Raw genomic sequence first — 17,984 nt, forward strand, 5'->3', positions numbered from 1 at the left:
CCAAACTTCCTATTCTATCAAAGTATTGGAAAAGAAGAATGTTTTACTTTTTATTTTAACAATTAATAAATAACAATTAATTAATTAATTAACAATTAATATTGTGTGTTTGTAATAAATGTTTGCTTTAGCAGATAAAGTATTAATGCCTTTCTTCAGCTAAGAAACTTGCCTTGTCAATAGTCAAATGCCCAGCTTGCAGATAATCAGAATTCCTTACATCCATTTGTCACTCTTGTAGCACTACTATCCTGTAGCACTTTTCTATATATTTATTCTAATAAAACATTCTGGCTACTGTAAGCTTTTGTCCCTTATTTCATTCCGGATATTTAAAATCCAGAGAATGGACAACACCTAATTTGTTCTCAGGACATGTAATTTTTCCACAATTTTTTGGTTTTACAAAAAAAGACTGTTTTTTTTTTAATCTTACCTGAATGGTTTTGAGAACTCATTGCTAGCAGAATCTAATCTTTTTAATTAAGTATGATAAAGGCTGGCTTCCACATCGACAATAATCTTGAAGAGCTTCAGTATTCCAGAACATAGAAAGTATGTCCAGTAAGCAGATTCATAGTCATTAGATAAACTCTCAGTCAGAAAAACATTTTATTCTGTAAAGCAACGCAATCCAGAAGAATAGTAGATTGTTCAAGTTGTTTTCAAAATGTATTCCTGTAAAAAAAAATGTCTTATAAATTTGAATGCTTACACAAAGAAAATTTGCATTTAAGAAGGTATGCCACCATAGACAAAGTATAAAGATAATATCTGTAAACAGATAGAAAGTACCTGCATCCCTCCCTCCCTATACATTTTACTTTTCTTTTGCTCTTGCTCTTTCATAATATGCCACGCTTATTTATTCCCTCAATAAGGAAGAGCAGCATTGAAAGGGCTTGCCACTAGCCAGTATTTTCTTTCAATGCAGTATTTTTTTATCTCTGTTATACTTCTTCTTGTTCAAAACAGAACAAATTATAGTTAAGTGCCTAACCTTCCTTAATCTGTGACCTTCAGATTACTATTATCATTAGCCACCAAGATGCCAAATTGAAGAAAACGATTTGTCCTGAAAAATAAGTTATTTTAAGTTTTATTTAACATTAATTTTTTTTTTTTTGGTTTTTTTTTACATTTATATCCTGCCCTTCTCCGAAGACTCAGGGCGGCTTACAGTGTATAAGGCAATAGTCTCATTCTATTTGTATATTTTTACAAAGTCAACTTATTGCCCCCCCAACAATCTGGGTCCTCATTTTACCTACCTTATAAAGGATGGAAGGCTGAGTCAACCTTGGGCCGGGCTTGAACCTGCAGTAATTGCAGGCTACTGTGTTCTAATAACAGGCTCTAACAGCCTGAGCTATTACGGCCCATATTGGCATAATGATAGTATATACATATCAGTAGTATAAACACATCAACTAGATAATGGCTTCACACATTAGTTACACTGTGCCACTGTGTATTGCTCTTCCACAAAGTACATACTAGTTACCACACAAACATCTCTGTGATACGGACATTTTAAAAAGTATTCTCCCAGTTAACCCAATACCTTCAGATTTCAGTTTCATCCTTGTATTTTTCTTGGCAACAATGCAAAAGTGATTAATCACCAACTTGTTCCAATTTTTTTTTAGTTTTTCTCAGTTTAGTCTAATGTCTCCAAAATCACATTACCACCTTAAGAAAAAATAATTGCTACCAACTTGCCTTCCATTGAGGACCTGTATACTGCACGAATCAAGAAGAGGGCCGTGAAAATATTTGCAGATCCCTCGCATCCTGGACATAAACTGTTTCAACTCCTACCCTCAAAACGACGCTATAGAGCACTGCACACCAGAACAACTAGACACAAGAACAGTTTTTTCCCGAAGGCCATCACTCTGCTAAACAAATAATTCCCTCAACACTGTCAGACTATTTACTGAATCTGCACTACTATTAATCGTTTCATAGTTCCCATCACCAATCTCTTTCCACTTATGACTGTATGACTATAACTTGTTGCTGGCAATCCTTATGATTTATATTGATATATTGATCATCAATTGTGTTGTAAATGTTGTACCTTGATGAACGTATCTTTTCTTTTATGTACACTGAGAGCATATGCACCAAGACAAATTCCTTGTGTGTCCAATCACACTTGGCCAATAAAATTCTATTCTATTCTATTCTATTCTATTCTATTAAGACAGGCAATCAGCAATTAAAAGAAATCTGAATGTATTGTTTTTACAAGGTAAATTCTTGAGACCACTACCAAGCAGAGCAGTCAACATCAAAAAAGTGAGAAAATGTGATTTATTGCTTTATGTCATTCACTGTATAAACATTATTTTTATGAAAAAGGGGGAAAGCATATTGCTCCACAACAGTATTAACATGCACAAATAGTTCATGGAGTATTGTATTGTATTTTTCAAATAATAATTGTGAAAATTACTGGAAGAATATTATGTTCTTCGTTATTAAGTATATTTTATCAGAATAGAAATAGGTGCCTCTTCTTTATTTGCTTTATTATAATTTTAAAAACAAAGTTTCATGAAGATCACCTGTGTTCATTTGATGTCTTACATTACACAGTTTTAATTATTTCCCATTTAAAAACTACCCATAACTTTTGTAACCAATTATTCCAGACATGTTTTATATTTTCATCTTTTCTTCCATCTTTCATTACCTCTAAAATTATTCAGTGTAGTATAGGGGTTTAAATGCTAGACTAGGCCAGAGAAATCCAGTGCAAATGCAAATATAGAATTTTTTTTTTCCTGTTTTACCCTGGACTACTCATTTTATTTCAGTCCAATGTACAAAACTTTATAGGGAAGGAATAAAATAATGTTTTCAGTTCCTGAAAGAAAGGCAGGAAAGAAGTCAAATAAATTACCATTATACTCCTTCATTCTCCTTACAATAATCAACATCATTGTGTAAATCTGCAAATCTTTGCTCTCATCCTGGTCTGCTAGTTTTTCCTTTGCATTCTTTTTTTTTTTTTTTGGCTCATTCTCTACTATATATTTCTTTTGCCAGCCTTCTTTTTTTCTAGTTTAATGCTCCCCTACCAGCCCTTCAAGGTATATCAGGGATTCCATGAATGTTCTTTATTGCAGTAAGGAAGACTAGCAAAATCTTCAAAGCCTGTCCAAGTTCCTCTGTGCTTAAACAATATCAAGATCGAAATAATTTTTCTCAAACTTTCCCTTTATCTCAGGACTGTATAATCTTTTTTAAAAGTCTCTCCTTAAGGACTCATTCTGCCTTCACCTCTTAATAGCATTCTTATGACTTCCCCAAAGTTAACTTCATAAGCATGCTTTTGTCAGAATCAACCCCTTATCCCATACATGAAGCCAGGTCTAGCACTTATATTAAAGACAATGGCAGAGAAACACATCTTATATGATGTTGCTCTCCAAGCCAAATTGTCAAAAATGAGCTAAATCATGGTATAAAGTTAAACTAATTAACCAACAATGGGTCATTGCCCTCAATGAGGGGCAAAAGATGAAAAATCACCTTGGTGCATTCTGGAGGAAATTCTACTGGCAAACCTCAGACAAACAATTCGCACTGAGTGTTCTGACCCAGCCTTTGCGAGTACTACTCAACTGCTGACTTGTGAGGAAAACCCCTTTTTATTTAACAAGGCAGGAACAAACTGAGTTCACAGAAAAAACTCCTTAGATGTTTCAACAAGCAATAAAAGTTTCTGCTCACACCAGCTGAGCCAATTACAATTCTCTGAGTTCCCCCACAGGGAGGTTCAATTAGCATTTCAATCCCAACACAGAGTCTTGACCAACTTGGGTAATGGTAAAGAAATCCTGGCAAGGAAATCCAAGGAGAGGTAAATCTCCTGTAGCACAAACAGTTACCGATGGCAACCACACCCCTCCTCTTTATGTTCCAGCCAGGGAGGGGCTTGTTAACATCTTCTTCTGGAGAGCCAGCCCCCAGCCCTCTGTTGCTCCTCTCTCCTCTCTGCACATACACACATCTGGGACAAGCCCCAGCTGTTCTTCCCCTTCGCTCAGCTTAGGCCTTGAAAACAGCTCTCTCTCTGCCTGAGCTTGAATAGATGGACCCTGCTCTGCATCTGGCTCTGAGTCTTCTTGCTCCTCAAAGCCTTCCGCAGGCTCCGATGTTAACCCAAGCATCCCCTCCACCTCCTCTGACTCATCTGATTCAACTGCCAGCTCCACAAATGTGAGCGTATGCTCACATTTTCGGATCTGGGCAAACCAGTTGTTATATTATGTAATGCCCACTTCTCCCTGGGTCTGACAGTCTGGATGTGGCCGTGAAGGGAACTTCTCGTGGAATGCCTGCACCAAAGCAGGAGCATGCACAGTAGCCATGTCCTTTCACATGAACTCCTCTGGTCCATAGCCCTTTCATTCGATCAAGTACTGCCTTTAGCCACTGGGAATTTTAGATGCTGGCGACCTCATATGCGAGAGAGCTGTCTCCATCACACATTCAGGTGGGGTACACTCTGGTTGGCAGAGTGGACAGGCCAGTCATTCTGGAACCAGGACGAACCAGTGAAAGATCGGATGTACTCTGAGCTTGGGTGGCAATGTTGGATGATAAGCGACAGAGTTAACGACAGCTTTGATGCGGAAAGGGCCTAGGTACGGATGACCCAATTACTTGACAGGCTGGTCGGACAGAAGGTGCTGGGTTGACAGCCATACCCAATCTCCCATAGCCAATACCGGCGTATCACACCAAGACCAATCAGCATCTTTCTTATAATCTGCCTTGGCTTTATCCACTTGCTGTCGCACCGATTGATGGACAGCCTTTAATTCAGCAAGACAGTTGTTAGCTACAGGAACTGGCAAGTCAAGCTGCATGAGGGGGAAAAAACTGAAGATGTTACCCAACATTGGCCAGAAAAGGTGTCATCTGCACGGAGGTGTGTTGTGAGTTGTTGAGAGCAAACTCGGCTAATGAAAGATAGTCTGCCCAATTTCCCATTTCTGATTCAAAAAGAAGCGCAGATATTATTCCAGGATTCTGATCCCTTTCTCAGTTCCGCCATCTGTTTCCGGATGATGCGCCAACAGACATACAATATTTCACAGAAGTGAGTACATCCCCTCACATTTTGTAAATATTTAAGTATATCTTTTCATGTGACAACACTGAAGAAATGAGACTTTGCTACAATGTAAAGTAGAGAGTATACAGCTTGTATAACAGTGGAACCTACAGCCACCTATCTCCATAACCCCCATCTCAGACACACCAACAACAGACAAGCCTCCTACAACTGATCCATCCCATTGGGTTCACAACCTCTAGTGATCACAGAAAAGGCAATGCAGGACCTATTTCACAGACAAAAGCCAGGAAAAGCTCCAGACAAGATAACTCCTTCTTGCTTAAAAGTCTAAGTGCTGACCCATTGGCCCCCATCTTCACCCATATCTTCAATAAATCACTAGAGATGTGCTTCATTCCTTCTTGCTTCAAACGCTCTACCATCATCCCAGTGCCGAAGCCCACTATCAAGGAACTGAATGACTACAGACCAGCCTTTGAAAGGCTAATGCTTTCCTACTTGAAAACTATCACAGATCCGCTGTTAGACCCCTTGCAATTTGCATACCGAGCAAATAGATGATGCTGTTAATATGGCTCTGCACTACATCTTACAACATCTTGAATCTCCAAAGACCTATGTAAGGGTCCTCTTTGTAGACTTTAGTTCAGCATTCAATACCATCATTCCAGTCACTCTTCTAACTAAGCTAAACCAGCTACAAGTACCTGAACGGACTTGTAAGGGGATCACAAGCTTCCTAACAAACAGGAAGCAGCAGGTAAAGCTAAGCGGGATCACTTCAGATACCTGTACAATTAGCACAGGGGCCCCCGAAGGCTGTGTGCTCTCTCCACTTCTCTTCTCTCTGTATACCAATGACTGCATCTCCAACGATCCATCTGTTAATCATCTGAAATTCGCAGATGACACAACAGTGATTGGTCTCATTCGAGACAATGACGAATCTGCATATAGACGTGAGGTCGAACGACTAGCCTTGTGGTGCGACTGTAACAATCTGGAACTGAACAGACTCAAAACTGTAGAAATGGGCTTCCGGTTTGGCTCCGCTTCATTGATGGCAGTCTTTTTTAGACTGCTAACCCTGTAGTCTGTAGAGCTGCCAGGACAGCATCAATCAGCTGTCTGGCAGCTTGTAAATCTCCCCCTCGGGCAAAGAGGGAGACATGAGCATTCAGGCTGAAGTTGAGCCACCCAGAGAAGCCTCAGAAAAGTTTCTGGAGGCTTGAGGGAAGTGCTCCTTCCAAAGCCTGAAAAAAGCTCCAGACTCGGAGGGCATCTGCCTTTTGGCAGGAAAAAACGTAGCGTCCAATCTCTGCGGCAGAAATTGATTTGTGATGGATTGTAACGCGGACAGAGCAGAAACTGGAGTTCTAGCATTTGTTTGTAAGAAGACTGCAAGCCCCTAATAGAGGATACATTTGTTGCGAAGATAGGAGAGAAGAATGCAAATGGCGTTTTGTGGAATGCGAGCAAATGGCGATTTGTGTATTGGAAACGAAAGTTAAAGAAATGCTTATTAACAGCTAGTGTGGAACTAGGAAATATACAAGATACTGACTAAATGGAAGAAATGAGAATTTTATGATTTATATTTTTTCTTCTTCTTTGGGATTATAGTGATTTAGAAGAAAAGTTTTTTGAATCTTTCCTTTTTAACCCCTTTTTGTCCTCTGTTACTGGGTAGGTTATATATTTAAAAAAATGGCTTTTAAGCAAATAGTACCAAAAGCCACTAAAAACTTTGAAATTTCTTCAGTTCAGATACAAAAATTAAAAGAAGAAATTAAAGAAGAATTAAGAAATTTTTTACAGGAGTTTCTGGAGACTCATTTTTCAGAAATAGATCAAAAATTTGATGAAATAGAGAAAGAGATGTTGGATTTCAAGGAAGTGGTGGAAGAGCAGAAGAGGGAAATGAAAATGGTAAAGGATGCAATTTCGCAAATATTAAGCTCTTGTATTCAGATGGAGGATAGTTTGGAAGAAATTAATAAAGCTAATTTAGAGTTGCAAAGGAAAATAGAGGAAATTCAAAGGAATCAAAACAATTGGAACTTAGATAAAAGGATGGAAGATATACAGGCAAAGGTAGATAGGGCAGATGAAGAAAGAGTAATATTACAATATAGATTAATGGAATATGCTATAAGGGTGAGGGGGTTGAGGGAAAGTAGGAAGGAAAATTTAAAAGAGATTTTTACGCAAGCTTTTGCTCAGATAAAGGGTGTGGAGCCAAAAGACTTTGAGATTAATATTGAAAGAACTTATCGTGTTAATTCTTGGTGGGCAAGACAAAATAGATTACCGAGGGATGTGGTTATTTATTTTACAACTAAAAAGGTTAGGTATGAAATCTTGCAAGCCTTTTATAAAAATAAATTTCAAATATTGGGACAAGATATAAAAATGATGAAGGAAATTCCTCCTAAAATGTTAAGAAAGAGAAGAGAATTTGCTTTTTTAGTGGACATCAGATATATTTTAGATGGGAAGTTCCAATGGGTTTGTCAGTGAATTTTAGAGGTAGAAAGTATTTTCTTAGTACAGTTATGAAAGCAAGACATTTCTATATTAATGTTTTAAAGCAGGGGTGTCCAAACTACGGCCCGCGGGCCAACTGCGGCCCGCGGGTCAGTTTTTATTGGCCCGCAGCAAATTCTCGGTGGACAGTGGGGTGCGGCCCCCGTCCTGGCCCCCAAGGAAGCCGCCGCTCGCCCGGTTGCAGATGCGGGGAGGCTCCGCTGAGGCTACCCCTGCCCACCCGGGGCTGCGGGCCGGCCATTCAGCCACTGGGCTGTAGGCGCCAGGGCGCCACGGCTCCAGCCCGGCCCACCAGACAGAGGAGGAGGCGGGCGGGCGGCACAGCTTCCGGCGCTGCTCCAGGCGCCCTCGGCTCGCGGCGCCACGCAGGTAGGCTCTCCGGGCGGGTCGACAGAGCAGGGCTGGACGGGCAGGGGAGCGGAGCGGAGGAGGATGGGAGGGTTGAGTTGCTGAGTGGGCCCCGCTGCCGGGGCTGCCGAGGGTCCCGGCGGGAACGGGACGCTTCTGCTCCCCGGAGAACCTCTGGGTGGGGCATACCAGGCATTCCCACCAACTGAGCTGCATCGCTGGGGGAGGGGGGGAGGCGGTGGCTGGAGAGGGACAACCCGCCGCCGCCCCCACCCAGAGGTTCTCCGGGAGCAGAAGCGTCCCGTTCCCGGGACCTCGGCAGCCCGCAGCGGGCCCACTCAGCAGCTCAACCTCCCATCCTCCTCCGCTCCGCTCCCCGCCCGTCCAGCCCTGCTCTGCCGACCCGCCGGAGAGTACTGCGCGGGCGCCGCGAGCCGAGGGCGCCTGAGCAGCGCCGGAAGCTCTGCCGCCCGCCCGCCTCCTCCTCTGTCTGGTGGGCGGCGAAGGCGGGTTGTCCCTCTCCAGCCACCGCCTCCCCCCCCTCCCCCAGCGATGCAGCTCAGTTGGTGGGAATGCCTGGTAAGGGGGGGGCAGCTCAGTTGGGGCCTTGTCCGGGAAGCTGAGTGACCAAGGAGGCTCTGGGAGAGAGCCAAGAGACCTACCCACCCCACCCCGCCCCAGCTGGGAAGATGGCAACGCCGCCGCCGCCCGGTTGCAGATGCGGGAGGCTCGCTGAGGCGACCCCGCCCACCCGGGGCTGCGGGCCGCCATTCCGCCACTGGGCTGTAGGGACGCCTGACGCCACGGCTCCAGCCCGGCCCACCAGACAGAGGAGGCGGGCGGGCGGCAGAGCTTCGGCGCTGCTCGGCGCCTCGGCTCGCGGCGCCGCGCAGGTAGGCTCTCCGGGCGGGTCGGCAGAGCAGGGCTGGACGGGCGGGGGAGCGGAGCGGAGGAGGATGGGAGGGTTGAGCTGCTGAGTGGGCCCCGCTGCCGGGGCTGCCGAGGGTCCCGGCGGGAACGGGACGCTTCTGCTCCCCGGAGAACCTCTGGGTGGGGGGCGGCGAAGGCGGGTTGTCCCTCTCCAGCCACCGCCTGCCCCCCTCCCCCGGCGATGCAGCTCAGTTGGTGGGAATCCCTCGACGCCTGGTGAGGGGGGGCGCAGCTCAGTTGGAGCCTTGTCCGGGAAGCTGAGTGACCAAGGAGGCTCTGGGAGAGAGCCGAAGAGACCCACCCCACCCCACCCCACCCAGAAGATGAAGACCGGCAAAGAAGAAGACCGGCATCGAGAAACAGGTGAGGGCGGCGAGGGGCCGAACAGCGTTGGTGGGGGGAAGTGTGCAGAATGTCTCCAGACAAAAACTATATCGCACTTTTGACCAGTCCTCACACTTATGACCGGTCATCATTTATGCCTGTTGCAGCATTTTGTGCATAGGGACTACTCAGAGGGCTGAAAAAGTTATTTTTGACCTGTCCTCACACTTTTGACTGGTCCTCACACCTACAACTATCTTTACATTTTGCACCCTATCTTGTAACCGTGGTGAAGAGAAGCAGTTGTGAAATGAGTGATATGGTTGTTAAAAATGCTGCAATGGGCATAAATGTGAGGATGGTCATAAGTGTGAGGACTGGTCAAAAATTACTTTTTTTAGCCCTCTGAGTAGTTTCTATGCCCATAGCCACATCCACTCAGTCACATGAGCAGTTAGCCACGCCCACCAGTCACATGACCACCAAGCCACACCCCAAAATAAGCCACGCCCATCCCCCCCCCCCGTGGCCCGGGCCTTTGCTTATTTTTCTGTATTTGGCCCTCACTCAAAAAAGTTTGGACACCCCTGTTTTAAAGAGTGGGAATCCTTTGTTGTTAGATGCTAAGTTAACTGGTTTGGAGATGATGGAAAATAGAATAGGAGAGGGGGGGAATGTTTAAGATGTGAATATGATGATTATGGTTAATTTCTAGAATTGATTTGTTTAGGATATAAATTATAGGATTTTTGTTATTTGTTATTTGTAAGGTATAAACCTATGGGATGATATTATTTAATTGTGAAGGATGGAAAGTAAAATTTATGAATTTAGATAATGTTGTGGATGTAGTGATGTTAATTGTTTACTGTTACATTGTGGATGTAACTTAAATGATTATTCGTTTTAACTGATACGTTTATAGACAGTAAAAGTTATGAAGTTAAGTTGGAAATATTGTATCTGAGAGACTTTATTTGTAATAATATTTGACTGATGGAGTAATATTGGAAGATCGGACAATAAATGTTATGACAATGGAAGAAATATATAAGTGATGAAAATTTGAGCTCGAGAAGATGGACTTATGAAATTTGAAGGAATATACAAGTGGAGAAAATTTGAATTTGAGAAGATGGACTAATTTTAAAAATGGACTGTAAGAAGAAGCAATATGTGAAGGGATGATTGTATTGGTATTGTTCTTTTTCTTTTTTATTATTCTTTCTTATCTCTTTATTTTTATTGTAAGGGGATTTAAAGTTTTAGAGAGGGTGGGAGTTTATGTATATTTTGTATATTTTAGTTTGTGATTGTTGGTCATAATACCCGGTATTTGCTCTGGGAAGTCCGGGGGTGGGGGAGAGGGGGAGGAGGGGGGAGGGGGGGAAAGGGGGGGAAATGATACATGTATTGGTTATTAATGTACAGTAATGATTGAAGATATGAAATTAAAATTTGAAATGATATTGGGGCTGCCCGGCTGCCATTTCAGAAAGAAAGGGAGAGAGGAGTAGAAGGAGGGAAGAAAGTAGGTAGGAAAGAGTTAAGAAGGAGGAGGGGAATAAGAAAGTTAGAAAGGGTGGAAGAAGGCAGGAGTGGAGAAGGAGGAGAGGAAGTAGTAAAGTGAAGGAGATGAAGGAGGGGAAAGTAGTAGAGGGTAGAGGGAGGTGGTAAAGAAAGGAAGTGGCAGTCGGGCAGACCCGAATCAGCAATAAATAAAAATTAATGATTAATGATGGATAACAGAGTGTACATAAATATAATGTTGGAAAACGGAAATTAAAAAAAAATTATATTAAAAAAAAAGAAAAGAAAAGATAAACGGTCTGGAGACCATGCAGCGGATGAGGCCTGAAGAGTAGTGCCCCTAGGAGGGCTGAGCTCTCATAGTTATGGTGAGAGATGAGTCCGTTTGGGGAATGGGGCTTATTTGTGTGGTCCTGGACTGTGCCTTATCGATTGCTTTAACAATCGCTCTATGCCTGCGTTCCTCAGCCTTGTTGGCCCTGGGGTGCTTGCCCTTAGAGGATACTGCCTTAGGTTTCCTGCTGTGGTCCATAGAAGGACCCTCCCCAGGGCTAGCGGACCAGCCTGCCCTCTCTTGTGAGGGATCGGTAGGTTTCAAGGACACATCCGCCATTTTGCACGCTGCGATTCCCGCCAATTTAAACTGCCGCTGAGGTACTCACAATCCTCAAGGGAGAGAAGAAGCTGAAGTGGCTGAAGCAATTACCATCTCCTGACAGCGTCGGGAAGCCGATAGATCTCCCCAGTCCCTGATCGCTAACCTGAGGCTAAAAAGTGATCTGAAACGGCGTGGAATTCAACATCGCGCCATTTGGCTGCAGAGCAAGGGCTCAGAATGCAGCAGAAACGCCCTCCCTGAATAGGGATAGTGGGCTTGGGGAGCGAGATGGAACGCTCACCAGCAGGCGTTGCCGGCCGGCAGCCCTGTGCTGTCGCTAGCGGCCTTCGGCGGTATCAGGTAAAAACCTTTCACGCCAGAATGGAGCCTCGATAAGGCACTGAGAAACTAGGAGCCAGATTTGAATCTTTTTTGCTGTTTTGAAGATTGGCTAGATCTAAGCAGGGGTAGACACATCCAGTCCTCTGCTAGACCGAGTCGAAAAGCTGGAAGAGGGTGGAAGAGGCGGGGCCAAGTGAAAATTCAGCAGACTCGGTCCTAAGCAGCTAGCATGGGAGAAACTCCAGTCTGACCGGCATTCCCACTGACAGATAGAATTATTAAATATAAAAGGGGAACTGAAATCAAGGTACAAATTAAAGGAAGAAGGAATTGAATTAGAATGGTGGGTATACCTACAAATACAGTCTAAATTTATGAAAGATAAAAAAGAAAAGGGCATAAAACTAGAATCATTAGAGTTGGATAAAATTTTATTAAATACGGAGGGAAAGGCCATAAGAAAACTATACAGGTACTTATTAGAACAAGACATGTTTGAAGAGCAAGTCAAGGAGACCATGATAATCTGGAGTAGATGTTTTGGGTACAGTATTGATCTGGATAACTGGCAAAATTTATGGGGAAAAAACATTGGCGACCGCTTACAAAAAAAAACTTGTACAAAGTGTTTTACAGGTGGCACCTCCCACCCACAAGATTGGCAAAAATTAGTAAAAAATATTCTCCAATTTGTTGGAAATGTGAAACTGAGTTAGGATCATACTATCACATGTGGTGGGAATGCCAAAAAGCAAAAAAATTCTGGCAGCAAATAAGAAGCTGGTTAGAAGAAATGTTACTGGTCAAAATAGAGGCCAAACCAGAATTTTTCTTATTGGGCATGATGGATGGCAAATACGATAAAAATGTTACCTACTTAACATTGCATATATTAACCGCGGCAAGATTAACATTTGCTCAAAAATGGAAATGTAAAGAAATGCCCTCAGAAGAAGTAATAAACAAAATCTACAACTGTGCAGAGATGGACAGACTTATTCTACAACTCAAAGATAAAAGTGAATCAAGGTACTATGAGGTCTGGAGTAAATTTTATGACTGGCTTGAGAGGAGGAAAAATGTCAAAAACAAGAGATGAGTGTCTGGAAATGTATATATCAATGTATATTGTACTTGTGAGGGTGTAATAGATTTATTAAATATGTATATAGTTGTAGGAATAATATACTATATACTTGATATATAAGGAATTAGGAGATATGTAAATTTGTATATAGACTGAGGAATATATGATATAGTAACTTGAACTTGACGTAAATGTTAGAAACCAGACGTGGAGCAATGTCCATTGTTTTTGTTTGTTTTTAAATCTAATAAAAATTTTCAAAAAAAAAAAAAAAGATGCTGGGAGGCAGAAGCTCCCACTGCTGACTTTGCACCAAATTTTAATCCAAAGGACTCATTGAGTGCCAAGGCTCCAGCCTAAATAAACCTTTTTTGTTTTGGTTCCAGAGCAATTGAGCTTCTGTTTGCCTAGGTCTGGAGCTTGGACATTTTTTTTTTTTACAAAAAAGTTTTTATTTTCCATAATAATTCCAACAATTTGGCCAGTGTACAGTACAATCACTTATCCAACAACCGATCCTATACTCAAATTATGCTCAACCAGGCCTGCTCAGCCGCCACTCCCTTCTTTGGTCCTTTCTACCCTTCTCTAACTTCTACTTTCCCCATCTTTCCTCCTCGTCTCTCTCCTCCTTCCTCTCCTCCTTCCCACTTCTCACTTCCATCCTTTCTAACCCTCTGTCTTCCCCTCCTTCTCCTATCCTTTCTTCCCCCTCCCTTCTATCTTACTTACCTACCTACCTACTTTCTTCCTTCTTTCTACTCCTCTCTCCTTACCCTTCCCTTCTGGAGTGGTTGCTGAGCAGCCCCAACTTTACACATTCCAACTTATTTACTTCTATAATTATTCCTGTACAATGACAATCAATCAATTTATAATCTTCCCCCTTCGCCCCCCCATTTCCCCTCCCACCTCCCCCCCCCCCCCGCGAGACTTCCCAGAACAGAATACAGGGTATAATATCTAACAAACATAATCTAAAATATAACATAAAACATAATCCTCAGTCATTTCACACTTTCACACTATCAATTCCTTTCTTTCTTAAATTTACTAATACAAAACAAATCCTAACTTCACTCAAAAACTAATTGGTATTTTTTAATCTGATACTTATTTTGAATATAATTGATCCACTTTCTCCATTCCAAAATATATTTTTCTTGTGTATAGCCTTTCAAGTAGGCAGAAATTTTTGCCATTTCTGCTAAATTTGATACTTTACTAGTCCATTCTCCAACTGTAGATAAGTCTTCTTTCTTCCAATATTGTGCAATCAATAGTCTCGCAGCAGTTATTAAGTTCAAAATCAATTTAGTCTCTATAACTGTACAGTCTGAAATTATTCCTACTAAGAAAAACTACCGAGTAAACTTAATCTTCTTTTTCAAGATGTTCTGCATGATCCACCATATTTTAATTCAAAAAGCTTTAACTTTTTTACAGGTCCACCATATATGATAATAAGTAGCATCCTCACAATCACATCTCCAACATTTTGCTTTCACATTTGGGTACATACATGACAGTTTTTTTCGGATCTAAATGCCATCTATAAAACATTTTATAAAAATTTTCTCTTAAATTTTGTGCTTGCATAAATTTAACATTCCTCACCCAAATTTTTCCCCATGTTTCTAACATTATAGGTTGTTGAAAATTTTGTGCCCATTTTACCATACAATCTTTAACCAACTCTGTTTCTGAATCAATTTCTACCAATAAGTTATATAATCTCTTTATATGCTGTTGACCTTGATCTTTTATTTGTTTTACCAAGTTATCATCACTTTGCCTAATACCAATTTTCTGATCTATTTTCCATCTAGATTCCAATTGTCCATACTGGAACCACGTATAGTTTCTCCCTTCATCCCTCAATTTCCCCCTAGATTTTAATTGTAATTCCCCCCTTTCCATAATCAAAAGCTCTTTACAGGTAATAACCTCCACTTTTTGAAGTATATTTATATTCTCTATCATATATCTGGGGATTGCCCATATTGGTATCTTACCATCTAACTTATATTTTTTCCAGACCCTCAACAAAGCACTTCTAACCATATTATTCTTAAAAGTCTTATCAATTTTCTTATCATATAATACATATGCATGCCAACCATATAACAAACCATAACCTTCTATATTCAAAACCCTTTCCTCTGTTAAATTAATTCAATCAGAAATTAAAGATAAGGCGACTGCTTCAAAAAACAATTTCAAATTAGGCATTTTTATACCCCCTCTTTCTCTAACGTATTGAATTATTTTTAACTTAATTCTCGGTTTTTTACCCTTCCATACAAAATTACTAATCCCTTTTTGCCATTCCTGTAAAATTTGCATCTTTCTTCAATATTGATAGTGAATAAATAGTGAAAATATTTACAGACCCCTCGCATCCTGGACATAAACTGTTTCAACTACTACCCTCAAAACGACGCTATAGAGCACTGCACACCAGAACAACTAGACACAAGAACAGTTTTTTCCCGAAGGCCATCACTCTGCTAAACAAATAATTCCATCAGCACTGTCAAACTATTTACTAAATCTGCACTACTATTAATCTTCTCATAGTTCCCATCACCAATCTCTTTCCATTTATGACTGTATGACTATAACTTGTTGCTGGCAATCCTTATGATTTATATTGATATATTGTGTTGTAAATGTTGTACCTTGATGAACCTATCTTTTCTTTTATGTACACTGAGAGCATATGCACCAAGACAAATTCCTTGTGTGTCCAATCACACTTGGCCAATAAAAATTCTATTCTATTCTATTCTATTCTATTCTATTGGAATCATTTGAAACAAAAATAAAAATCTAGGCAGAACATTCATTTTTATAGCTGCCACTCTTCCCAACAGTGATAATTGTAACTTCTTCCAATTCTCCATTTCTTTAATTACTTTCCGCCACAATACCTCATAGTTATTTTTATATAATTTCACATTCGATGCTGTAATATATACCCCTAAGTATTTAACCTTTTTTACTACTTCATATCCAGTTAATAATAATAATAATAATAATAATAATATTTTTATTTATAGACCGCCCTTCTCCCAAAGGACTCAGGGCGGTGTACTGCCACAAATAAAATACAGAAAGAAAACAACAATACAAAACTAAAAAAAACCCTTTAAAAAACTATTTAATTTGGCTACTTATAGATAAAAATATTCCCTCTACAATTTACTAAAAAATTTAAAACCCATAAATCAATTTAATAATATAAAATTTAAGCGAGTCCAGCAAGACGAAATAAGTAGGTTTTAAGTTCGCGGCGGAAGGTCCTAAGGTCAGGTATTTGTCGGAGTCCAGGGGGAAGCTCGTTCCATAGGGTAGGAGCCCCCACAGAGAAGGCCCTCCCCCTGGGGGCCGCCAGCCGACATTGCTTCGCTGACGGCACCCTGTGGAGCCCCTCTCTGTGAGAGCGCACCGGTCGTTGGGAGATAGAGGTTGGCAGTAGACGGTCCCGTAGGTATCCCGGTCCTAAGCCATGGAGCGCTTTAAAGGTAGTAACTAACACCTTGAAGCGCACCTGCAAGACAACAGGCAGCCAGTGCAGTCTGCGCAGGATAGGTGTTACATGGGAGCTCCGAACTGCTCCCTCAATAACCCGCGCAGCCGCATTCTGGACTAGCTGGAGTCTCCGGGTACTCTTCAAGGGGAGCCCCATGTAGAGAGCATTGCAATAGTCCAGACGAGAGGTAACGAGAGCATGAGTGACCATGCATAGGGCATCCCGGTCAAGGAAGGGGCGCAACTAGTGGATCAGGCAAACCTGATAGAAAGCTCTCCTGGAGACGGCTGTCAAGTGGTCTTCGAAAGACAGCCGCCCATCCAGGAGCACGCCCAAGTTGCGCACCCTCTCCATCGAGGCCAATGACTCGCCCCCAACAGACAGCCGCGGCTGCAGCTGACTGTACCGGGGTGCCGGCATCCACAGCCACTCCGTCTTGGAGGGATTAAGTTTGAGCCTGTTCCTCCCCATCCAGACCCATACAGCCTCCAGACACTGGGACAGTACTTCGATAGCTTCGTTGGGGTGGCCTGGGGTGGAAAAGTATAGCTGCGTGTCATCAGCGTACAGTTGGTATCTCACCCCAAAACCACTGATGATCTCACCCAGTGGCTTCATGTACATGTTGAACAGGAGAGGCGAGAGAATCGATCCCTGCGGCACCCCACACATGAGGCGCCTCGGAGTCGATCTCTGCCCCCGTCAACACCGTCTGCGTCCGGTCAGAGAGGTAGGAGGAGAACCACTGATAAACGGTGCCTCCCACTCCCAACCCCTCTAACCGGCGCAGCAAGATACCATGGTCGATGGTATCAAAAGCTGCTGAGAGGTCTAATAGGACCAGGGCAGAGGAGTAACCCTTATCCCTGGCCCTCCAGAGATCATCCACCAACGCGACCAAAGCCGTCTCCGTACTGTATCCGAGCCGGAAGCCGGACTGGAACGGGTCTAGATAGACGGTTTCATCCAGGTACTGGGGTAGCTGACGTGCCACCACACTCTCTACAACCTTCGCCGTAAAGCGAAGGTTGGAGACCGGACGATAATTACCTAAAACAGCCGGGTCCAGGGAAGGCTTCTTGAGGAGAGGTCTCACCACCGGCTCTTTCAAGGCAGCGGGAAATATCTCCTACCGCAGAGAAGCATTAATAATCCCCTGGAGCCAGCCTCGTGTCACCTCCTGTGTGGCCAGCACCAACCAGGAGGGGCACGGGTCCAGTAAACATGTGGTGGCATTCAGTCTTCCCAGCAACCTGTCCACGTCCTCGGGAGTCACAGGGTCAAAATCATCCCAAACCACCTCAACAATATGGGTCTTGGAACTCTCGTCTGGATTTACCCAATTTTGATCCAATTCGTCCCGAAGCTGAACGATTTTATCGTATAGATAACCGTTAAACTCCTAAACACGCCCTTGTAGGGGGTCCTCCCGCCCCTCCTGTTGAAGGAGAGAATGGGTCACCCGAAACAGGGCGGCCGGGCGGTTATCTGCCGACGCAATGAGGGAGGAAACGTAGGAACGTTTCGCATCCCTCAGTGTCACTAGGTAGGTCCTGCTATATACCTAACTAGTGTCCGGTCAGCCTCAGTACGGCTGGATCTCCAAACACTCTCTAGGCGTCTTCTCCGGCGTTTCATCTCCCTC

At 42.8% G+C, this 17,984-nt stretch overlaps 1 protein-coding gene across 14 annotated transcripts in view; it reads right to left on the reverse strand.

Annotated features, from left to right (window-relative positions):
* Window positions 1-17,984, reverse strand: part of HDAC4 (histone deacetylase 4) — a 612,734-nt gene that overhangs the window by 540,624 nt on the left and 54,126 nt on the right. For all 14 annotated transcript variants that reach the window (XR_009155364.1, XM_058185442.1, XM_058185422.1 and 11 more), the window contains one exon: window positions 437-678. Coding sequence is in view for 12 of the 14 variants with exons in the window: in XM_058185422.1 (XP_058041405.1) it covers window positions 437-458 (22 nt within the window). In the remaining 2 variants the exon portion in view is untranslated. The remainder of the gene's footprint in view (window positions 1-436; window positions 679-17,984) is intronic.

Source organism: Ahaetulla prasina, chromosome 1, assembly GCF_028640845.1.
Source record: "Ahaetulla prasina isolate Xishuangbanna chromosome 1, ASM2864084v1, whole genome shotgun sequence".
In the NCBI taxonomy this organism is placed as follows: Eukaryota; Metazoa; Chordata; class Lepidosauria; order Squamata; family Colubridae; genus Ahaetulla; species Ahaetulla prasina.